At 37.6% G+C, this 20,031-nt stretch overlaps 2 protein-coding genes across 4 annotated transcripts in view; both read left to right on the top strand.

Annotated features, from left to right (window-relative positions):
• Positions 1 to 20,031, top strand: part of rabgap1l (RAB GTPase activating protein 1-like) — a 151,108-nt gene that overhangs the window by 48,786 nt on the left and 82,291 nt on the right. The window contains exon 14 of one of the 3 annotated variants that reach the window (XM_087304169.1): positions 5,785 to 9,039. The exons of the other annotated variants lie outside the window; for them this stretch is intronic. Coding sequence (XP_087160295.1) covers positions 5,785 to 5,790 — 6 coding nt within the window. The 3' untranslated portion in view covers positions 5,791 to 9,039. Of the gene's footprint in view, positions 1 to 5,784; positions 9,040 to 20,031 lie in introns of those variants that run through there. 3 annotated transcript variants of the gene reach the window in all.
• Positions 7,081 to 9,939, top strand: gpr52 (G protein-coupled receptor 52). Its single transcript, XM_087304170.1, has one exon. The coding sequence runs from the start codon at positions 7,081 to 7,083 to the stop codon at positions 8,191 to 8,193; it is 1,113 nt and encodes a 370-aa protein (XP_087160296.1). The 3' UTR covers positions 8,194 to 9,939.

Consider the following 20,031-nt stretch of genomic DNA (forward strand, 5'->3'; position numbering starts at 1 on the left):
TGCATACACCACTGTACCGAACTGTAGCACTTAGTGGACGCAAGCTATAAGAATCATCCCTTCCACTCATAACACCAGTCAAGGCTCTCATAGCCTAATAAAAGCTCTCACTAGAAATCTCATTCAACAACTGTTACAAACCCCTGATGTTATTCTAGTGCACAGGTCTCAAACTCAATTCCTGGAGGGCTGAAGCTCTGCACAATTTTGCTCCAGCCCTAATCAAACAAAGCTGATCAAACTAATAAAGGTTTTTAAAAAGGTATTGAACCACCTGCCAGGTTTTGGACAATATATGGCGTAGGACATGTGTTTGGATAACTTTTTTTTTTTTTACCACACTTCGTTTTTATTGCTCATTTATTTGTTTGCTGGAAATTAGAACTGAATTTGAAATGGTTTTAAAATAAATCTTTGCACTTAAAAAACTAAATTAGTTATGTAGGCTAATCGATGTGTTCAGTGGAGTGTGTCCAACACCGTTTCCTTTTCCACGAAAGACAGAAAGTGAAAGTAAAGGCCGATTAGAGGAGACTCATTCTTTATCCTTGCGCTGCAGATGGTCTGTTTAACTGTTTTCTTGCTAGTGAAGCGTTAATTTTATACACTTACAAAGTCCGCCATGTAAATAGCAAATGAGTCATGTCGTGACTCAACTGACTCTTAAAGGGAATGGGAGATGAGACTGATTTATTCTCAAAACATCCCCATAATTTATCAAGAGAGTAAGCTCAACCCTTTTAGAGCATGTGCAGCGGCACAGAGCATATTTTTCCATCCTTAAAACAGCAAAAGTGTTTTGGACATCTAAAAAGTACAAGGGGTGGTGTTCGCCCCTAACCTAATGTACCACACACAAGAGTACTCCTACGTGTTGCAAAATGTATGTCACATGACCTGCTTACCTGTCCGCCTTGTAAACGACATAAATGAAAAATAGGACATTATATGAATGTCGGTCAAATAACGTAAAGGCACAGAAATGAGCAACAATAAAATACACAGTTAGACAGGGTTTTCTTTCTTAATGCAATGCACTAACACTGCAGATGTACAACAGAAACACGAGGGAAAAGAGAGGTTGGTGAGAGGTGTGGCGCGCGATTTTATGCCGGTCGCTCTTGGCCTATTGAATATGACGTCAGCGGGAAGGAAATGATTGACGGATGGATTAACCAATGAATGAAACCTGAGAATATGAAACGGATACGGGAGAACAGAGCGAGAGAGAAAAAAGCACAAACAGGGCACAAACACGTAACAACAAAGTTTTTAACATTTTTCATTTTGGTGAAAAGATTTCAATTTTAAAAGAATTGTGACACTTTCTCACAAAGAAACCAATTTCAAAAGACACTCATTGTTGGTCTTAATCATGAGTGTGCTGAACTTTTAGGCAAATTTGGGCAAAACTTGTTTTTGTTAGATTCCTATTAGAATTTTTAATTATTAACGAAACCCTTTCAGAGCTTATCTGATTGAACAGTGCAAGACTATAGTAAATGTGTCTTTCTACTAAAAAATGTTTAATTCAATGTGTTGCTTCCCCTTTCATTATAGCTATTATCTCTGAAATTGGCCGAAGTATTCAATGATTGGTCTTTGGACCAGTACGTCCTGGTAAGCTGCCATTTTCCCAGCGTGTGAGCTGTTTGAGTCTTGCCCACAATGCTATCCCAGTCTCCTCCGACCAGCTGCCCCTCCCTTACAATAGACCCCTGTTCTCAGCACATCCCGACATGTATTTTAATGCAGTCACTGAGCTGCCATTCACTCTGGACTATAACGCTTCTATTAGCGGCCTCATCATATGCCTGCTCTTCCTCCCTGAGAATCAATAACACACAAACAACACCATTTAGTTTTCAAAATGACACGCCACTCGGGGGAGCCTTATAGATTTGTCTTACACATGCCTTGCTTTATGGCTCTGTAATGTTGGAATGCATTTTGACCCCTATCTGTACTATAGCGATGTCGGGGTCAGCTCCCCTGATAGCATGTGCTATGACTGTATCGCTGGGGTTGGCTCTCTGCTGACACAGAAATGACGGTTTGTATTACAGAGAGACACACTTCATGCACTCATCTACTCTTGTCGCGTGTGCAGTGGTTTGAATCCCCACTTCATACTAGCCGTGGAACTGAATGCAAGTTGTTTTTGCTTATTTTTAAACATAAACAAGTATGCACTCAACGGCCACTTTATTAGGCACACCTGTCCAACTGCTTGTTAATTCAAATTTCGAATCAGCCAATCACATGGCTGCAACTCAATGCATATAGGCATGTAGACATGGTCAAGATGATTTGCTGCATTTCAAACCGAGCATCAGAATGTGGAAGAGAGGTGATTTAGGATTATGGCATGGTTGTTGGTGCCAGGCAAGCTGCTCTGAATAATTCAGAAATTGCTGATATACTAGGATTTTCATGCACAACCATCTCTAGGATTTACAGAGAATAGTCAGAAAAAGAGGCAAATGCCTTTTTAATGCCAGAGATCAGAGGAGAATGGCCAGACTGGTTTAAGCTATTAGAAATGCAACAGTAACTCAAATAACCACTCGTTACAACCAAGGTATGCAGAAAAGCTTCTTTGAACGCACAAAATGTCCAACCTTGAGGCTGATGGGCTACGGCAGTAAAAGACCACACCAGGTGCCACTCCCATCAGCTTGGAACAGAAAACTAAGGCTACAATTTGCACAGGCTCACCAAAATTGGACAATAGAATATTGGAAAAATGTTTCTCGGTCTGATAAGTCTCAATTAATGCTGTCACATTTGGTTGGTAGGGTCAGAATTTGGCGTCAACAACATGAAAACATGGATCCATCCTGCCTTGTATAAACGGGTCACGCTGTTGCTGGTGGTGTAAAGTTGTTGGGGATATTTTCTTGGCACACTTTGGGTCCATTAGTACCAATTGAGCATTGTGTCAATGCCACAGCCTACCCGAGTATTGTTACTGACCCTATCCTTCCCTTTATGACCTCAGTGTACCCATCGTCTGATGGCTACTTTCAGAAGGATAACGCACCATGTCATAAAGTACGAATCATCTCAGACTAGTTTCTTGAACATGACCGTGAATTCACTGTACTTAAATGACCTCCACAGTCACCAGATTTCAATCCAATAGAGCACCTTTGGGATGTGGTGGAGATTCCCATCATGCATGTGCAGCCAACAAATCTGCAGCAACTGTGTGATTCTATCATGTCAATATGGACCAAAATCTTAGGATTATTTTTAGTACCTTGTTGAATCTATGCCGCAAAGGATTAAGGCAGTTCAGTAAAAGGGGGTCAGACTTGGTTCTAGTAAGGTGTACATAATAAAAAGGCTGGTGAGTCTATATTTGTATTGTTTTAACATATTGGGGTCTAATAGTAACGCATACTATTTTAACAATGTGATACGAGGATTATATATTTATCATAACCCTGATATAAATGAGCATCGCATTGATTTTTATCTTTTTTTCTATTATTGGTCAGAATAGGAGGTAACACTTAAGTTGAAAGGGTGTTCATAAGACTGTCATGACACCTTTTTAATAATAACATGACACCTTGTGAATATAAATGATATTTTATGCATGCATGACTTATACACCATATTTTTTGTCATGTTTTTTTTTTCAATTGTTATAACAAAGACATCTCAAACAATGTCATCTTTGCATTTAAATTAACATAACTGAGCAAATGGCACTTGATGGTTGTCATAAGCATGCATAAAATTTCATTTATATTCATTGCATTTTATAAACACCCACTTCAAGTAAACCATTGTAACCAAACAACATTGTTGTTACCAAATAGTTTTTCTCCAACCATCCTGTCTTGGGTAGGTCAGCAAAATAAAGACATTTATTGTGTTTTAAAGAACAATTATTTAAAAACCTAGAATAACGTGCCCTTATTAAGACCAGGGGAGTTTATTAAAATTAAATTATGACGTAAACTGTTTCCATGTTTTCTTTGAATGTAGATTTAACAAAGCCCTGACTGTTGCTGTAAATGATGCCAAATCAAGTCCAGCTGTCATCCTGACCTGTACTTGTACTGCCAGTGCGGTGATGAGAGCCAGAGTGCCCTGCCCGTCCCCACAGTCAGAGTCACTTGGATCAAAAGCTCAGGCACTGACAGATGAAGAGGATTATGGTCATTGTTTTCTCCAGCTTTTTCTTTCCTTTGCGATAAATCATTTATACGGGCCTCTGGCGATCGCTGTTGTTCACTAGTTGCACAAGTTATAGATGACCAACCGTATTTATCAATTTTACCTACCTGTACCAGTGCTATCTTCAGAGTTGTTTTATATTTTTGACTTAAAAAGATTAACCATTACTGTTATTGAAACCAGTTAGTAATGAAATTAGATTTCAGTCACATGAACTCCGTTCATTAACCAAATGCTTATTTATTGCAACAAAAACTAGTAGCTAATATTTAATATATGTGTGGAAAACTTTGATATAGTCATAATAATGTTGTGTTGGGAAGTTCAAGTTATTTAATGTTCAAATTTAATTTAATGCAAGTTATTTAATGCCCCCCCCCCTCCCCCCCCACACACACACACCTCCCCAAACAAATCACCAAGAATGAGCTCAGCATAAAGTATTCTTCCCCCTTATCAGCCATCCTGCAAGCAATATCAGTGTCTGGGGATCTTGTGTCAGCCTAGAAACTGCCGTTTAGATGAATAAGGATGCAAACAGATAGCTTTCTCTGATAATTAAAGACCTCCTTGAATACAGTCAGTAAGGACAAAGTTGCGTAAGTGTTGCTTATTTATTGTCTCTCTTTTTGCAGGCACCATTTTTGTCATCATATTAGCTCAGAACTGGAAGCTCACAGCTCAGCTAAAATCTGAAATTATTTTGCCATGGGGCTTGAACATTCAGCAGTGCAGCAGTGTGGGAAACTTGGGCTGTCATTGGCATAATCACTCTATTTTATGAGCTCTTCTAGTTTCAATCATGTCTAACAAACTGGTAAAGATCAGCATTTGTAATTTGCGTGTTAGAGGAGACTTGGCCGATGATATCCTTTCAAGGGAATGCGATCCCACCTCCTGGAGTCTCTTAATTTGTTCCTGTTTGTTGCACCATGTCAGCTGCTGTGAGGGAGGGACCTGGCAAACTGAAATTCTTGACAACTGTAACCAAGGGGCAGGCATTGCTGCGCTTGGGCACTGGTCTGTGTGAGTGACTTAAAGCAGGAAGGAAACCGAGAATGAGGGATAATAAAATGGGGAGCTGTAGGAGACAACTAGGAGAGATGGAAGTCTTTGATTACGTTTGAATGGGGAAACATCTTCAGGGTTTGCAGGATGAGGAGGATAATGAGAAAAGAGGGAGGACATTGGAAAGAAAGGGAGAGAGAGAGAGAGAACTGTGTGCTCGAAGGAGTTGTGTGAGAGAGGACCTCAGGTGGCGCCAAAAGGGGAGGGAGGAGAATTGGAGAGAGAGTGAGAGCAAGAGAGAGAGGGGAAAGGAAGGAGGGAGCGAATGTGATCGAGAGCCACAGTGGAAGAGAGAGCGAGACTGCGAAGGGGGAGAGGAAACTGTGAGCTGTTCACAGCATCTCTGAGCACCAGCAGCGGAGGGCTGATCTCTGTTTCTAGGTTCATTTCTGCTTTGCCGTACTATTTGGAATAGAGTCATATGGTTTCCACGTTTTTTTTCCTCAATTTTGAATTACGAATTTTAAATTGCATTTTGGACTTTGCACTTGGTGGGAACTGTTGTCAACCTGTTTTGGTTCACAGGTTTGAGAGCTGACAAGGACGGGAGTGGAACTGAGATCTACAAATTATGTGAACAGATTGTAAACAGATTGAGTTTTATGAAATGTGTCACAAGGAAGTTGATGAGGAGACCTTCAGTTCTACCTTGCTGGGAATGTACATCTAATCAGATGCAGAGGTTGGCATGCCGTGAGATGTGCAAAGCTTCGGACTAAACAGTGGACTGAAACTGAGAACATGTGGATTGCAGACGGGATGGCCAGATCGGGATGCTATCTTCATCTTTACAGAGAAGGCACCGTCATGTAACCAGCTATATACTCTTTTGGGAAATACAGGTCTCCTTTTTTGCGTGACCTGCTTTTATCCAATATGCACGGTGAAAGTTCATTAAATGTGAATGGATTGGGAGCAGAAAAGACCAAAGCCGTCGCTGTGGCCCCCCAGAACACGTTCTTGAAATTTTGATTAGTTCCGTTTTGCCTCACTCAGACTCCTGCAGGCTATGAGTACTGCTTTGTGCAGCAATAGCTCTGGCAACTCTCATATGCTGTCCTGTGTTTGTCTAGAGTGTTTGTGTTTTGATTCTTATTATACAAGCCCAAAAGGGGTTAAGACCGAGGCCAAGAGGTCTTTATTCTTGGAACCAAGCATGTAATTTTCTTGTTGACAAATTATCAATTAATTTTTTAAAGAATTTTGGACTGCTTGAAATTAAATTTTAATGCGACCCAGGAGCATGTATGAATCAAGTATGGATTAATTTAAATTTTAAAATCATTTAGCAACTTTTATTATGATTAGTTCATCTTATATTGTTCTCACTGTTTAAAGAAAACTATTTCATATTTCTTTCTTCATACCGCAACTCCTCCAGTTCTGTGCATTTCACTTCTGAGAGGACACCTTAAGGAATTGGTCGACTTCACTGCAGATGCTGTGGACAATATTGACAACCCGCATTCAGCACTGATATGGAACCCCTTTGTGATTACTGCTGCTTCCAGAAGCCTTAGTTTTATATGTGGAGGAAATATCTCTGTTTGACATTTACAGAGGTGCTCCTAAGCATGACTGATTTCAGAGGAACAGTGGGCACCTTTTTTTCTTCTCCTTACGGACTGTATTGATTTTTGCCAATGCTCATTTCATTGAGATCCAGCCATGTGAAAGACCGTGGCAAAGGGGAGAAGACAGAAGATTGAGTTCTGCTGGAAGAGATTACTAAGAAGGCACAGACACATAGATCAGGTTGCAGGCCATCTGCACTGTATTTTGGACAACGGAACCTTATCCAAGTGGACAAGGTCCGAGACAATGAACCAGTCAAGGTCGATCGAACCAGTCCCCACTGCAAACGGGAGCCTCAGTGGTCACTTTAGCGTGTCCCTAAACCACTCTTGCCCTCTAGGATGGGGACAGAACAAAGTCTTGGAGGCTTGCGTCTTAGAGACTGCGGTCATCGTGTTGCTGACAGTGCTCATCATTGCTGGGAATTTGACAGTGATCTTTGTGTTTCACTGTGCCCCGTTGTTACACCACTACACCACCAGCTACTTCATCCAGACTATGGCCTACGCAGATCTGTTGGTGGGACTAAGTTGCCTGGTTCCCACTCTTTCACTGCTCCATTACCCAGCTGGTGTCCAAGAACCGATCACCTGTCAGGTGTTCAGCTACATCATCTCCGTTCTCAAGAGCGTTTCAATGGCATGTTTGGCCTGCATTAGCGTGGACCGATACCTTGCTATTACAAAGCCACTTTCCTACAACCAACTGGTAACACCGTGTCGCCTTCGCTGCTGCATCATTCTCATATGGATCTACTCATGCGTTGTGTTTCTTCCCTCTTTCTTTGGCTGGGGTAAGCCAGGGTATCATGGGGATATCTTTGAGTGGTGTGCCAACTCTTGGCCAACGTCTGCACTGTTCACTGGCTTTGTTGTGTGCCTGCTGTATGCTCCTGCTGCTCTGGTGGTATGTTTTACCTACTTCCACATCTTTCGCATCTGCCAGCAGCACAATCGAGAGATCAGCGAGCGGAGGGCGCGCTTTCCCAGCCAGGAGATGGAAACTACCGAAGGGGGCAACCCTGCAGGCCATGGGCCAGACCGACGATACGCAATGGTGCTCTTTCGCATCACCAGTGTCTTCTATATGCTGTGGCTCCCCTACATTTTCTATTTCCTTCTGGAGAGCTCCCATGTGCTGGACAGCCCTGCCCTCTCTTTTGTGACCACCTGGTTAGCAATTAGCAACAGCTTCTGCAACTGCGTCATTTATAGCCTCTCCAACAGCGTATTCCGGCTGGGGATGCGAAGACTTTCACAGACGCTCTGCTCCTCCTGCTCTTTCAGCCCCTGCACTCATGACGACAAGGACTTTGGAGAGCCAAAGCCGAGAAAGAGAGCCAACTCCTGCTCCATCTGAAGATCTACAGAGGCTTGCTTGGATGAGTCTTAAACTGCTAAATGTTGCTGGAAGGGATTTGGCTCAGATTTTCAAGTAATTGTAATGTGAACCGCAACGGAGATTACCACCCACAATCAAGGGTCAAGAAGTTGTCTAGTAGTCATGTGATCTACATTCCCTGTACATATTAAGATTACACCTGCCGTGGTCCTGTAAATACCACTGAATGGTAACAGTCTGTCTGACAATCTAAAGATATGCAGCTTTTGGAGAGTTCTTGAGCAAAAAAAATGTACAAGACAAAGACAGGGGGTGGGTTCAAAGCTCTTACTCGTAATGGTTCTTTCCAAATATAGAGCACAGTTGGCTATTTTTAGGCACATTAACCATGTCACCGGATTGGTTGTTTTGATGTTTGTTGAATTTGTTTTGTGTCGCAACTGTATCTATAAAAACAGTTGCTCTACAAAAGGAAAAGAGCTTGAAGACCTTGTTAACTTCTTCAGTTTAGCACAGGTTATCTTCTAGTGGTTTTATGGAACAGTGTGTCTTGAATCTATAACACACACAAAGGCAAATCACGTCAAAAAGCGATGTAGCAAAACGACAAACAGCTTGGTCTGTCTTTATTTTTTCAAAACCTTCAAAACCTAGATCTAATCTTTTTGTAGGAAATCTTGAAATTCCACATGCGCACAATATCAACAAATGCCTGTAATAGTTGTGGACTAGTTTAGATCCTCAGTGGTGTACAGCCTTAGCTGTTTGTAATTAGACCTATTTGCCTGCAGTTGCCCTTTGAGAAACATGCAAATACAGCATGTTTTATTTATTTTTTTATTTTTGCAAGATGAGCTTTAACTTGTCATTTGTATTATGCTTTTTTCACACTCATTTCAATGGATGATTATCCAAATATGTTTCTTTGTCTGAAGTCTACAATTGAAATTTTCATTCAATATGTTAGTAACTTTCTTAGTTACTATTTTCTTGAACATTGTAAGCAAAAAGTACACAATTTTTTTCCATTATTCTGAGTTCCCTTTTTTTATATATATTTCCAATTATTTTTCAAAGATTTACTGATTTACTGCATATGTGACTCTCTGAAGCATTATACTTCTGGTCATTTTGCTTCCTGCAATGACTTTTTTTTAACTTAATCATCACCATGAAAGCCATTTTTGTGTAATACTACAGAAAATACAATATATGGCTGCTTCTTTTAAAGATTGCAGTAGTTTGGGGCTGTGTTAAACCCATTACTAGAGGCTGGTATTGGTGATTTATTAAGCTCCTGCTTTTTGATAGAAAATCTTTTTTTGTTGCAGTTTGTTAATTTCTGTGAACTGTTAAAGCCCTGTACATGCTGAACTTTGCAGCTGTAAAAAAATCACAGTACAACTAGGCTAGATGATGTGCATTAGATAAAAAAGATAAGAATAGACTCACTATTAAATAAAAATGTTTATTTTTTAATTTAGTAACTTCAAAGTAAAGGAACTATTTATTTATTTATTTATTTGTTTTTCAATGTCCAATGGATATAATACTGATGAACTAGCAGTATATTCCTGTATTGATTTTGCTGATGAACCTATGGTGTCTCTGTCCAGTTTATTTCTTGATTAGGAAAGGAGAACAAAAATACAATATATATATATATATATATATATATTTAGTTCAGAAATTTTGTTCGATATTTGTGAGGCACTTTTGTTTTACTGTTGCTGCCAGTGTAATAAATGTGAAAATGAACACTGATTTGCGACGGCTGCTTCTTTTCTAGATTTTCGTATTTCTTTGCTTTCAGCATGTGGTCCTGACTCCATATCAAAGTACGTCGACCGACTGTGTAATGTTTTCAGCATGGTCTATAGAGGCTGGTCAGAGTTTAACTTGTCCGTGTCCTCTAAGGCTTCGGGGCAAACTGATCCCCAGCGCAGCGGCCCCAGACTGCACACGCAGCAGGGCTGGCACTCGACGGCTGCCTCTAAAAAGGTTACAGCTCCCTTCTGAAGGGAAATTATACATGTGCAGTTAGAGCGAGGGGGAAAATGAAGTGACCTTTTTGAAATCTAATGAGCACATCAAATGTTTCCATGATCATGGGAGGCTTTGGACCTTGGCACCAGCATGAATAAAACATGAGTGCTCTCAGCGGTCACTAACAGTACGTCTCATTCCACTTGCTTACACTTGTTATGTGACCTTAAAATGCGTTCAACATCCTCCTTGTATCTTTATTGTTACTCCAGCCAAATAACTTTTCATATTTGATTTGAGGTGACAATTTCGAATTTGTGAACACCAGTCTGAGGGCTCGTTGAAAAGCAGTGTCAGCCTTATTCTGAGAGATTTGAGAGCCTAGTGGATCTTAATGGCCGCGTGGAACGATGTTTGGCCCATGCTTTTGCTTTAGGGCACTGCCCTTTGCCGACATTGAAGGTAATGCATGCCTTGTCACAGACACTGACAAAGAAGGGCTTGTTTTTTGGCAAATGTTTTAGTACAAATTGTTTTAGGACTTTTTGTTGCTGTTTTGGTTATTTATTGACTTCTTTTACAATTGCTTGGTTAATGTAATTTTTTCTTTTTAATTCTTAATTAAGAATTAATTTAGTCAATTAAAGCTGTATTTTTTTTAGATAGACTTTCATCTAGGGGTCATAAAATTTGTTTGTTAGAACTAATCAATTTTATAAGCTAGCAGTCAGATGTTATTGATCTGTTTTTAATTTATAATCAATTACCGAACGTTTAGTATTGTTTGATTCAATATTTTATTCATTGATTCTGATTTATTCGAATATATTTCATTATGGTTCTCTTTAAATGTGAAAGGAAGTCTCTCAAAGCTAATACTTTTTAATTAATTTTGGACCTTCTAACTTGCTACATTATGAAAATAAAAATTCAAAAAATTTGGCGCAAATGATACGTTTTTAGTATGAGGGGATTTAATTTGGGAATATATCAGCACTGTGTGATTAATTGAAAATGAATATGGCAATTTGAAACGTTCCGATTAGTTATTCGTATAAGGCTGCAATATAAAATGTATATGTATCATGTAATCAGAATTGCGCAACCAGTCGGAGCCACTAGCCTAAAGGTTAAGTGCGCCGACATTCAGGTATAGCACCATAGTGCTCAGGGCAACTCGAGTTCGATTACCTGCTGGAGGTCCTATGCCCATCCTTCCCCTCTCTCTGCTCCCAATGCTTTCCCATCAGTCCCTCACTATCCTATCACAATAAAAGGTGGGGGAAATAAAAAATAATAATACAAAAAAGAATTGCGCAACAGAACTATGCAAAATGTCCACAATAAAAAAAGAAAACAAACAGGAAAGCGCAGACAAGTGGGATGATGGCATATACTGCATTAATAGATGAATTACAGAATAACAGCATTGGTAATATGGGAATATTTTGGTCACAGACACTGAACAAAAACATGTTATTTTCAAAAGCGGTCACAGAGTTGTTTCCACGGCTTACAGATTATTGAGCTGATCTTGACTACAAAATCAAATCACAAATCAAATCACTATTGCAATTTGTGTAAACAAAAACAAAAACACAATTAGTTTCCCAGAGATTGTAAAAATGTGCTGGATAAGTTGGCGGTTCATTCCGCTGTGGCGACCCCCGAATAATAAAGGGACTAAGCCGACAAGAAAATTAATGAATGAAAACCACAATTAGATATTTTCCCTAAATCGCACAACCATAGAATATTAAAATTGTATAAAAAATATGTAAAAACATCCTTCTTTTTGTCAAAATTGACAGTTACAATGTCAAATACTTATCTTCTATTTAGCATAAATGTTTCTAAATTGTGGAAATTATCTATAAACATATTATTAGCAGTTACTGATAACATTCAAATATATAAACAAGATGTAATGTCTAAAGTATGTATAGCGCATCACTACTTTACACCAATATACTATCTGTAAATGAGCCAGAGGTGTGTGGTTCTCCAGGTTTGAGGCTCTCATTACGGCTCCTCTCTGCTCGAGACTCTTGCTGATGCAGCCTGCACAAGAAAGCCTAATGTCAGCGAGATGCTGGAGCGGGTTGAGCTGAGGATAACTGAGCGCTGGTCACCTTAGTGTATTTTTAGTCTACGCTCTGGTCATGCTTCTGTCATGCCCCTGACCTTTTTTTATTATTGCACTTCCAGACCAGGATTTGAGGTGCTAAAAGTAAAATAGGCTTCATTTTGTCCAGTTGCGGAAAGTTATATCGATACTCTTTTTTTTTACAGCATTTGGCAACATTTCAAAAAATTCTGCAATACAATTTCGATTAAATTTGATTCAGTGGAATATTGATGGATATTTATCGATAATAAGACTTTACAGAACCAGTTACATATTTTTAACTCAATAAATGCAACCAAAGTATATAATATGAATATTAAACTGAACTGTATCTTTCTGTAGATAGGTTTATTAGTTATTTTAATGTAATGTACAGCAATAAATAATAGGTAAAATAATTCACGACATGATGAATAAATAATACATGATTCTTAAATTGGATGCGGTGGCAACATTGTTACACGATAATGTGGTGAGTAAACAAAAATACAGAATGCACGCTTTAGCAGAAATATGAAGATAGACATGAGCTCATTCATCTGGCGATTTCTTTCAAGAACTGCTTTGCTTTTCCACCAGTTAGACAAGAACCCTAAAGGATTTCACAATTCAGCAATGGCTGATTTTAATGGAAAAGCAAGCAAATGTCACATCATTTTGTGCAGCTTGCATTTTTTTTCATTGCCATAAATTTCTTTCATATTTTAGGCAGTCAGACCACTGCTCAAATTTGTGCCACAGAACACCAAATTCATAGTTTTACATTTTAAAAACGTTGTAGTATTTGCAAATAGAATGTGCTCATCTCGAGTCGTGATGTGATCACAACCTGCCTTCAAAGCCTGTTTGTATTTGGCCACATACAGTAAGAATTATTAGCCCCCCTGAATTATTAGACTGTTTGATTAGTTTTTCCCCAATTTCTGTTTAACAGAGAGGTTTTTTTCAAAACATTTCTAAACATAATAGTTTTAACTGATTTATTTTATCTTTGCCATGATAACAGTAATTAATATTTGACTAGATATTTTTCAAGTCACTTCTATACAGCCTAAAGTGACATTTAAAGGCTTAACTATGTTAATTAGGGTAACTATGCAGGTTAATGTTTAATGATGATTTGTTCTGTAGATTATCGAGAAAAAAATATTGCTTAAAGGGGCTAATAATTTTGTCCCTAAAATAGTGTTTAAAAAATAAAAAAAACTGCTCTTATTCCAGCCAAAATAAAACAAATAAGACTTTTTCCAGAAGAAAAAATATTATCAGACATGCTCTGAAAATTTCCTTGCTTTGTTAAACATCATTTGGAAAATATTTTAAAAAAGAAGAAAGAAATTCGAAGGGGGCTAATAATTTTGACTTTAACTGTTAGTTGTATCAATCACTAAACTTCTATTTATTGTATGTATGCATCTGTCAACATAAGCAAGAACCTCTCTCACAAACACACACACACATGGACACAAAAACATTGTGGGATTGATTCTGTGCTCTTCGGAATGTGTACTACAAATGGCTACTCCCTCAAATAGTGCATTAAGTAAAGGCACCGGTAAACACAAATTAAGTTTTTACTCAGTTTTTGAGATGGACAACTTAATAGGTTTTTTTTTTTTTGTCCAATCCACTTAAATTTGTAAAAACTAATAAGTTAACTTAATTCTTTCATGTTGTCCTAACACAAATCGATTATTTAACACCCAGCAGTTTTTAAAATGTATACTTTAAACAAAATTGAAAGAAGAACTGAAATGAGGTAATTTCTAACAAAATCCGTCCAAAAACGAAGATTTTTTTTTTTAGTTTGTTGAGGGAAACGGCTTACCAAAATAAACAACTACGCAATTAGTATAGGTGTGCTCTGACTGGAACTCTGCCTTTGTTGACATGCTTGGTAGTCTCGCAGTTAATAGTCAGACTGGAGAAAAACACCCAAAATGACACCACTGTGATGGAACTTCTTGCCATTCAGAAGGAGGCTGAGAACTGACAGACTTTTAAATGACTTTAATGATGAAAAATAAAACAAACAGGTGTCAGAGACTTCCCCAGAACTGAAAGCAAAAGTAAAATAAATTGTTCAGTCCTGGTCCTCTCTTGACTTCCACTGGTGTCTCTACACCTTTTTATGATCCAGAGCAGAGAGATGAGAACAAAACGAGACCGGTCGGGTAAGCAGTAACTAGGAGCACCTGTTTGTGGTCTCAAATCCCGTAGATGGTTATTCAATATATATCATATTCATAAATATTAGTAAAAAAAAAAGATAAAAGATTGGAATAAACTGTACATTTAACAATCAACATTTTAGGATAAAACGGTAATAAAAACAATAATAATCAGTATGTTTACAATGACTAAATTATCAGTTATCAATTATTAATGATTCTCACTCACTCACTCACTCACTCACTCACTCACTCACTCACTCACTCACTCACTCACTCACTCACAAACACACACATGGACACTAAAACATTGAGGGACTGATTCGGTGCTCTTCGGAATGTCCACTACAAATGGCTACTCCCTCAAATAGTTCTTCGCCACCTTCCTGATGGCCAGAAGTTTCATTACAGTGGTTTCATGTTGGATGTTTTTCTCCTGTCTGACTATTAACTGCGAGAATACCAAACATGTCAACGAAGGCGGAGTTCCAGTCTGAATACACCTACCAATTGCATAGTCAATCACTTTGGTGAGCCCTTCTCGCACCGGTCTCGAGCAACAGCAGAATTGGTACAGATGTATCCGCACCTGTATGATTGTTTGCAAAAAGATTCTTAGTGTTTCAAACACCAAACAAGAAGCACAACCAGCAATTATTAAGTTGTTTTCCAATGGCGCTTCTCACAGAGAAAGTTTGCCAGATGTTTATGACACTTCTATCTCAGCCACCCTTGTTGTTGTGTTAAAGTACACTCAATCAGCATGACACGTTTAAAACCCTGCCTATCGCAGCTTGGGGGGTGTCAGAAAGTTACAGAAATGATATACTGTCACTCAACCTTTTCAGATTTCTTTTTGTTATTCGTTTGATGTATACCAGGGCGGTTTTGGATACAAGCCACCTCTACTTACCCAAGAGTACTGCTGCCTTGTGATTGGCTGAGTAGGTATAATGAGCAGGTTGTACCAGGTGTAACAAGTGAAGTGTTCAACAAGTGTATAAAATCTCATCTTCGACCCTTAAGTCTAATGATAAGCAGAATTTGCCAATAATTGCGAACAATTTCATGATCTCTCTCTCAATGTTGCTTCTTTTCTCATCTACTCAAAGACATTTGTTCGCCCTGCCTGTCTAGTCATCCATATTCATAGACACAACCGAGCGGAGCTTACCGTCCAGGCCTGTGAATATTTATGAAAATCCTCTGCGTGCCATATTATGAATTCCTTTTAATATTAATCTGCACTGCCGCACATCTTCAAGAGGCTTTTCTTCTCCATCAAAAAGGCCCTGGCGAGCTGGAGGAACACCTGCCCTTCTGTGGCGCTAATCAAAAGGTGAAGCACTAGCGCTCCTCGTCGGACACAATGCTAATCACCATTGTCTCTGTGCCTAATGACTGTTTATTAGGGATCCTCTCTATTCATGTACTCTAGGTGGGATATCGGCACTTATGGGGTTTTCAAAGGATCGCAGACCCACTCAGGCACTATTGTCTGTAGATCGTGAGGTTACGGGTTAGATTTGTTGATTTAGGTTGTGGGTTTTAACCCCATAAAAGAGCAGCTATGAGTGATTATTATTGTGCTTGGGTGCAAGGTGGCATTTTCTTAGAGTTTTTGTATATTCACATGTAGAAATATAGAAAGCATTTTGGAGTTTGTAAGTTTATTCAATATTGAATAGTAAGTAGGGCTGCACAAATAATCGGAAAAAGATTGTGTTTTCGTTTTTAGCCGTTCACGATCTTAATCCAGCATCTCTACGATTCAACCAATATGTTCAAGTTTAGGAGAGACAGGTCGCACAGGTCTTCATGTTGTTTTTTATGTTTCTCAGCAAAATGGGCACCTCCAATAGTGTTGAAAGAGTCACATACTGTATTTATAATTACAAGGTATAATTTACCCAAAAATAGCATTTCTGTCTATTTAATGATGATGTATTCACGGTAGGCTCCTGATCACTTTACTGTGCATTAATGACCAGGACAAATTTAAAGCCCACCGTTGCAAGTCCATACAAAATTTAGCATTTTAACCAACAGTAGTCCATATGTTTGAGAAATAACAATAATAAAAGCCTACTCATGTTTATCATAACATTTAGAAATTGTTTTATCACAATATTTTTCAGTAAATTTAGATTTTAGTATTACTTATCGTAAAAAAAGGAATATTTATAATTCCATCTTTTTAAAGTTTTACTTATTAACTTAAGAACGTTATTCAAAATAAAAACAGGGATCTATTTAAACATGTGACAAAAAAATCATATTTTATTAAAAAGCCAGATAACTACCTGGAAAACTTTATTTATAAACACAACATTCACGTAGTCCAAAAATTAACACACCGTAAAACCCTACAGTCAACTTTATCAAATGTGAGTGTAGTGAACTCAAAATTTACTGAAAGTTAATTCTAATCAATTGAAAAGAGATTTGAACTCTGTATTGAAGGTAATGAGTTTATTAAATACCTCAATACTTAAACCTTAATGGAGTAAGTTCACAGCACTCATTATGATTTGTTTTTTTTTCTTTTACTTAAATGGTTTGTTGCAATCATTTTTCTCAAATGGTTTGAGTTACCTTAACAACTTGCACATTTACCTAGCCTAGATGAGGGTTGGGCAATTAGTTTTTTCTAGGGGCCACATGAGACTCTGGTGCGGTTTTAGAGGACCAGACCAATACAGTTAATTTGTTTTCAAAAAAATAAATTAAATTAAATCATTCTGTGAAACTATTCAATAAACATATAATAGGTGTTTTTAAGTATATTAAGTCCAGCATCACAATACCAACTTCATATAAATGCCACAGGGTTGTTTGTTTGATTGCGTCACCTGAGTTAATTTTAATTCATTCATTCATTCCTTTCTTTATTGTCATTGAGAGAATTCTAGCCTGTGTTGGTGAACCCGCGCGTCCCCATTTGAAATAAGGAAACTGAGTGATATATGTGTCCTTTTGTTGACTCGCAATATCACACCTGCATATTGCAAGGCCCTGCTTGCGGTTGAATTTAAATTAAATAAATACTTCTTGTGGGCCGTTTAAAGAAGTCCAGCAGGTCCTATAGCCGAAAAATACCCACTTCTGGTGAAAGACTTCCCATGTGAAAGACTTCCCACTTTTTCATTTTAAACATTTGTAACAAGACAAAAAAATAAAGAATAAAAATAAATAAAATAAAAATTTATAAGTTATAAAATAATGATGAATAGCATTACTTTTTATAATAATAATAATAATAATAATGATGATGATAATAATAATAATAATAATAATGATAACAACAATAGTAACTAATAAATAAAAATGGGTCGAAGGAGGTGATGTCAGTTAATTAGATCAAGCCAATCAGTAGACAAACTTAGAAGCGAATGAAAGTGAGTTATGAGGGCTTGCCATTTATCATAAAAAGAACCATAACTGGCAAAGCAAGAACATTCGATCTTTTCAACAAGCCACCATGAAATACCTGGTGATTTAGTAGTACTTCCTAAAAAATGTTATTTGTCATCTAGCCAATACGGAGGTAAAGGCAAGTACCTCTAACTGTTTAGATGTAAATCGGGTCCAATCCTTGGGATTATTAACTTTTTTAAATATATTGCTATTTACTATTACTATTTACTATTATTACTATTATTTATTAAAAAAAATTATATTTATTAATTATAAATCTTATGTATAAAAAAAATTTAAGTATTTTTTTCTTTTTTTTTTCTTTAAGATGTCAGGCTATTTTTATATTGTTTTTAATATATCTATTATTTTTATAATATTTATTTTATGCACTTTCTATTTTATATTTATAAATAATATTTGAACGTTTGTTTTTGTGTATATTAGCATTCCATCGTGCTCCAAATAACAGAAAATGTACCAAATTCTCCTCATATTACTTATTGCTTGACCCCAAGGAAACCTTTGCCCTTCTTTAACCCTCTCCAACTCTGTAATGAAGCTGCGTAATGCTTTTTAATGTATTGCACAATACACTGCAAACAATCCCACACTTGGCGGATGATTGGCAACATAGCTGTGTGGTCTGCGAATTCTCTCCCATCGAAGCAGCTCAATGGCTAACGCTAACGTTAACGCTCATCGACAGCTGTCCACTCCTCACTGTTAGGCTGGTCTCGTGCCCATCCGAGAGTCCCGCCATCTGTCCGCTGGTTGAGAGGGAGAAGCCTTGTTTTTGGAGCAAAACCATGGCCTTCAATGCCGGGATGCTTTCCTATCAATTTTCATCCTTTATGGGTGGAGATAATGGTCCAAAATGTTCAATGCAATCATCATGGGTCAAAATATTTGGGAAAGGTTGCAGAATTGGAAGAGAAAAAGTTAAATTTTTGACCTTTTAGTTTTTAACAATGATTGGAGATAAAAAGTGTTTGTTGATTTCATTTTTTAGAGAATGAAGAACATTATAATGAGATTATCAAGTTAGGAAGATAAATGTTTACATAATATATTATCGTCTTCAATTTTCTAAAAACATAATCTCTACATTTTGTTTATATAGATTATAACTGTAAAATACGGCTGCTCGATACTGGAAATAATGTATTTTGCGATATTTTAATTTTCTGCGATTTATATTGCGTTTTTATTTTTTAACTTAATTTTAGATTGATTGTGATGATTTTAAAAAGGAATGCATCTGCAAAAAATATAAAAAACTAATTAAAAGCGGAGATAAATACACAAATGAAGGCATTTAAGTGTATACAGGAACAGAAATAGAAGACAAAGCTATAAGTTCTTCAGTGGGTAAATTATTAAAAGCAAATAATTTTTGTTAAAGCTTCAAACGTGTTCATTTCTTGTGGCTAATCACTTTAAATTTGCTTTATGTTTACACAGGTCTTAAAACACAAGCAATTGATAAATGTTCACTCTATTATGGTTAAATCAAAATGACTCAAAATTCTCGTGTTCTGAACTGTTATACCTGTTTAGCTATAATTCTGACGCCACATTTGCACCTCCAGTGATGTGACTATTCACTCATGCGAAATCAATGCTAAAACTATATGTTGTGCAGCCCTGCTATAAAATATAACTGAAATGTAAATACTGTATGTATGAATTATTAAATGTAACTGACAAGAAATTTATAATTCTGCAAAATATTTAAATTAAACGGTAAACATTTTATAATTTATTGTTTTAAATAACTAAAAAAAAAAATGTAAACCCGAAAAAATTGCAAAGAAAATGTAGTCAGCGCAAATAAAAATCTGCAGCAGAACAAATGATTCTAGAAAGCTGGATTTGACTTTCTATATATTTAGCTTATAGCCACTGGCTGGATGCCAATGCCATCGCAGCTCCCTCAGGAGTGAACCCAGCTGCTCAGTCCTGCCATCCCCAGCCTCCAAATCTGGCACATTTTTACTCTTACCTCACCCGCTCTCTCTCAGGTGAGGCAACCTCTGCTGGGACACCAAACCACAGTACTTTCCAGGGGGATTTCAGACCCCCTGCTCCAAACGAACACCATCCGTTCTGTCTTCAGCAAAGCCCTTGGAGCCCAAACAGGTCACTAAACAG

This window comes from Danio rerio, chromosome 22 (genome assembly GCF_052040795.2).
Source record: "Danio rerio strain M-AB ecotype USA chromosome 22, GRCz13ab, whole genome shotgun sequence".
Taxonomy (NCBI): Eukaryota; Metazoa; Chordata; class Actinopteri; order Cypriniformes; family Danionidae; genus Danio; species Danio rerio.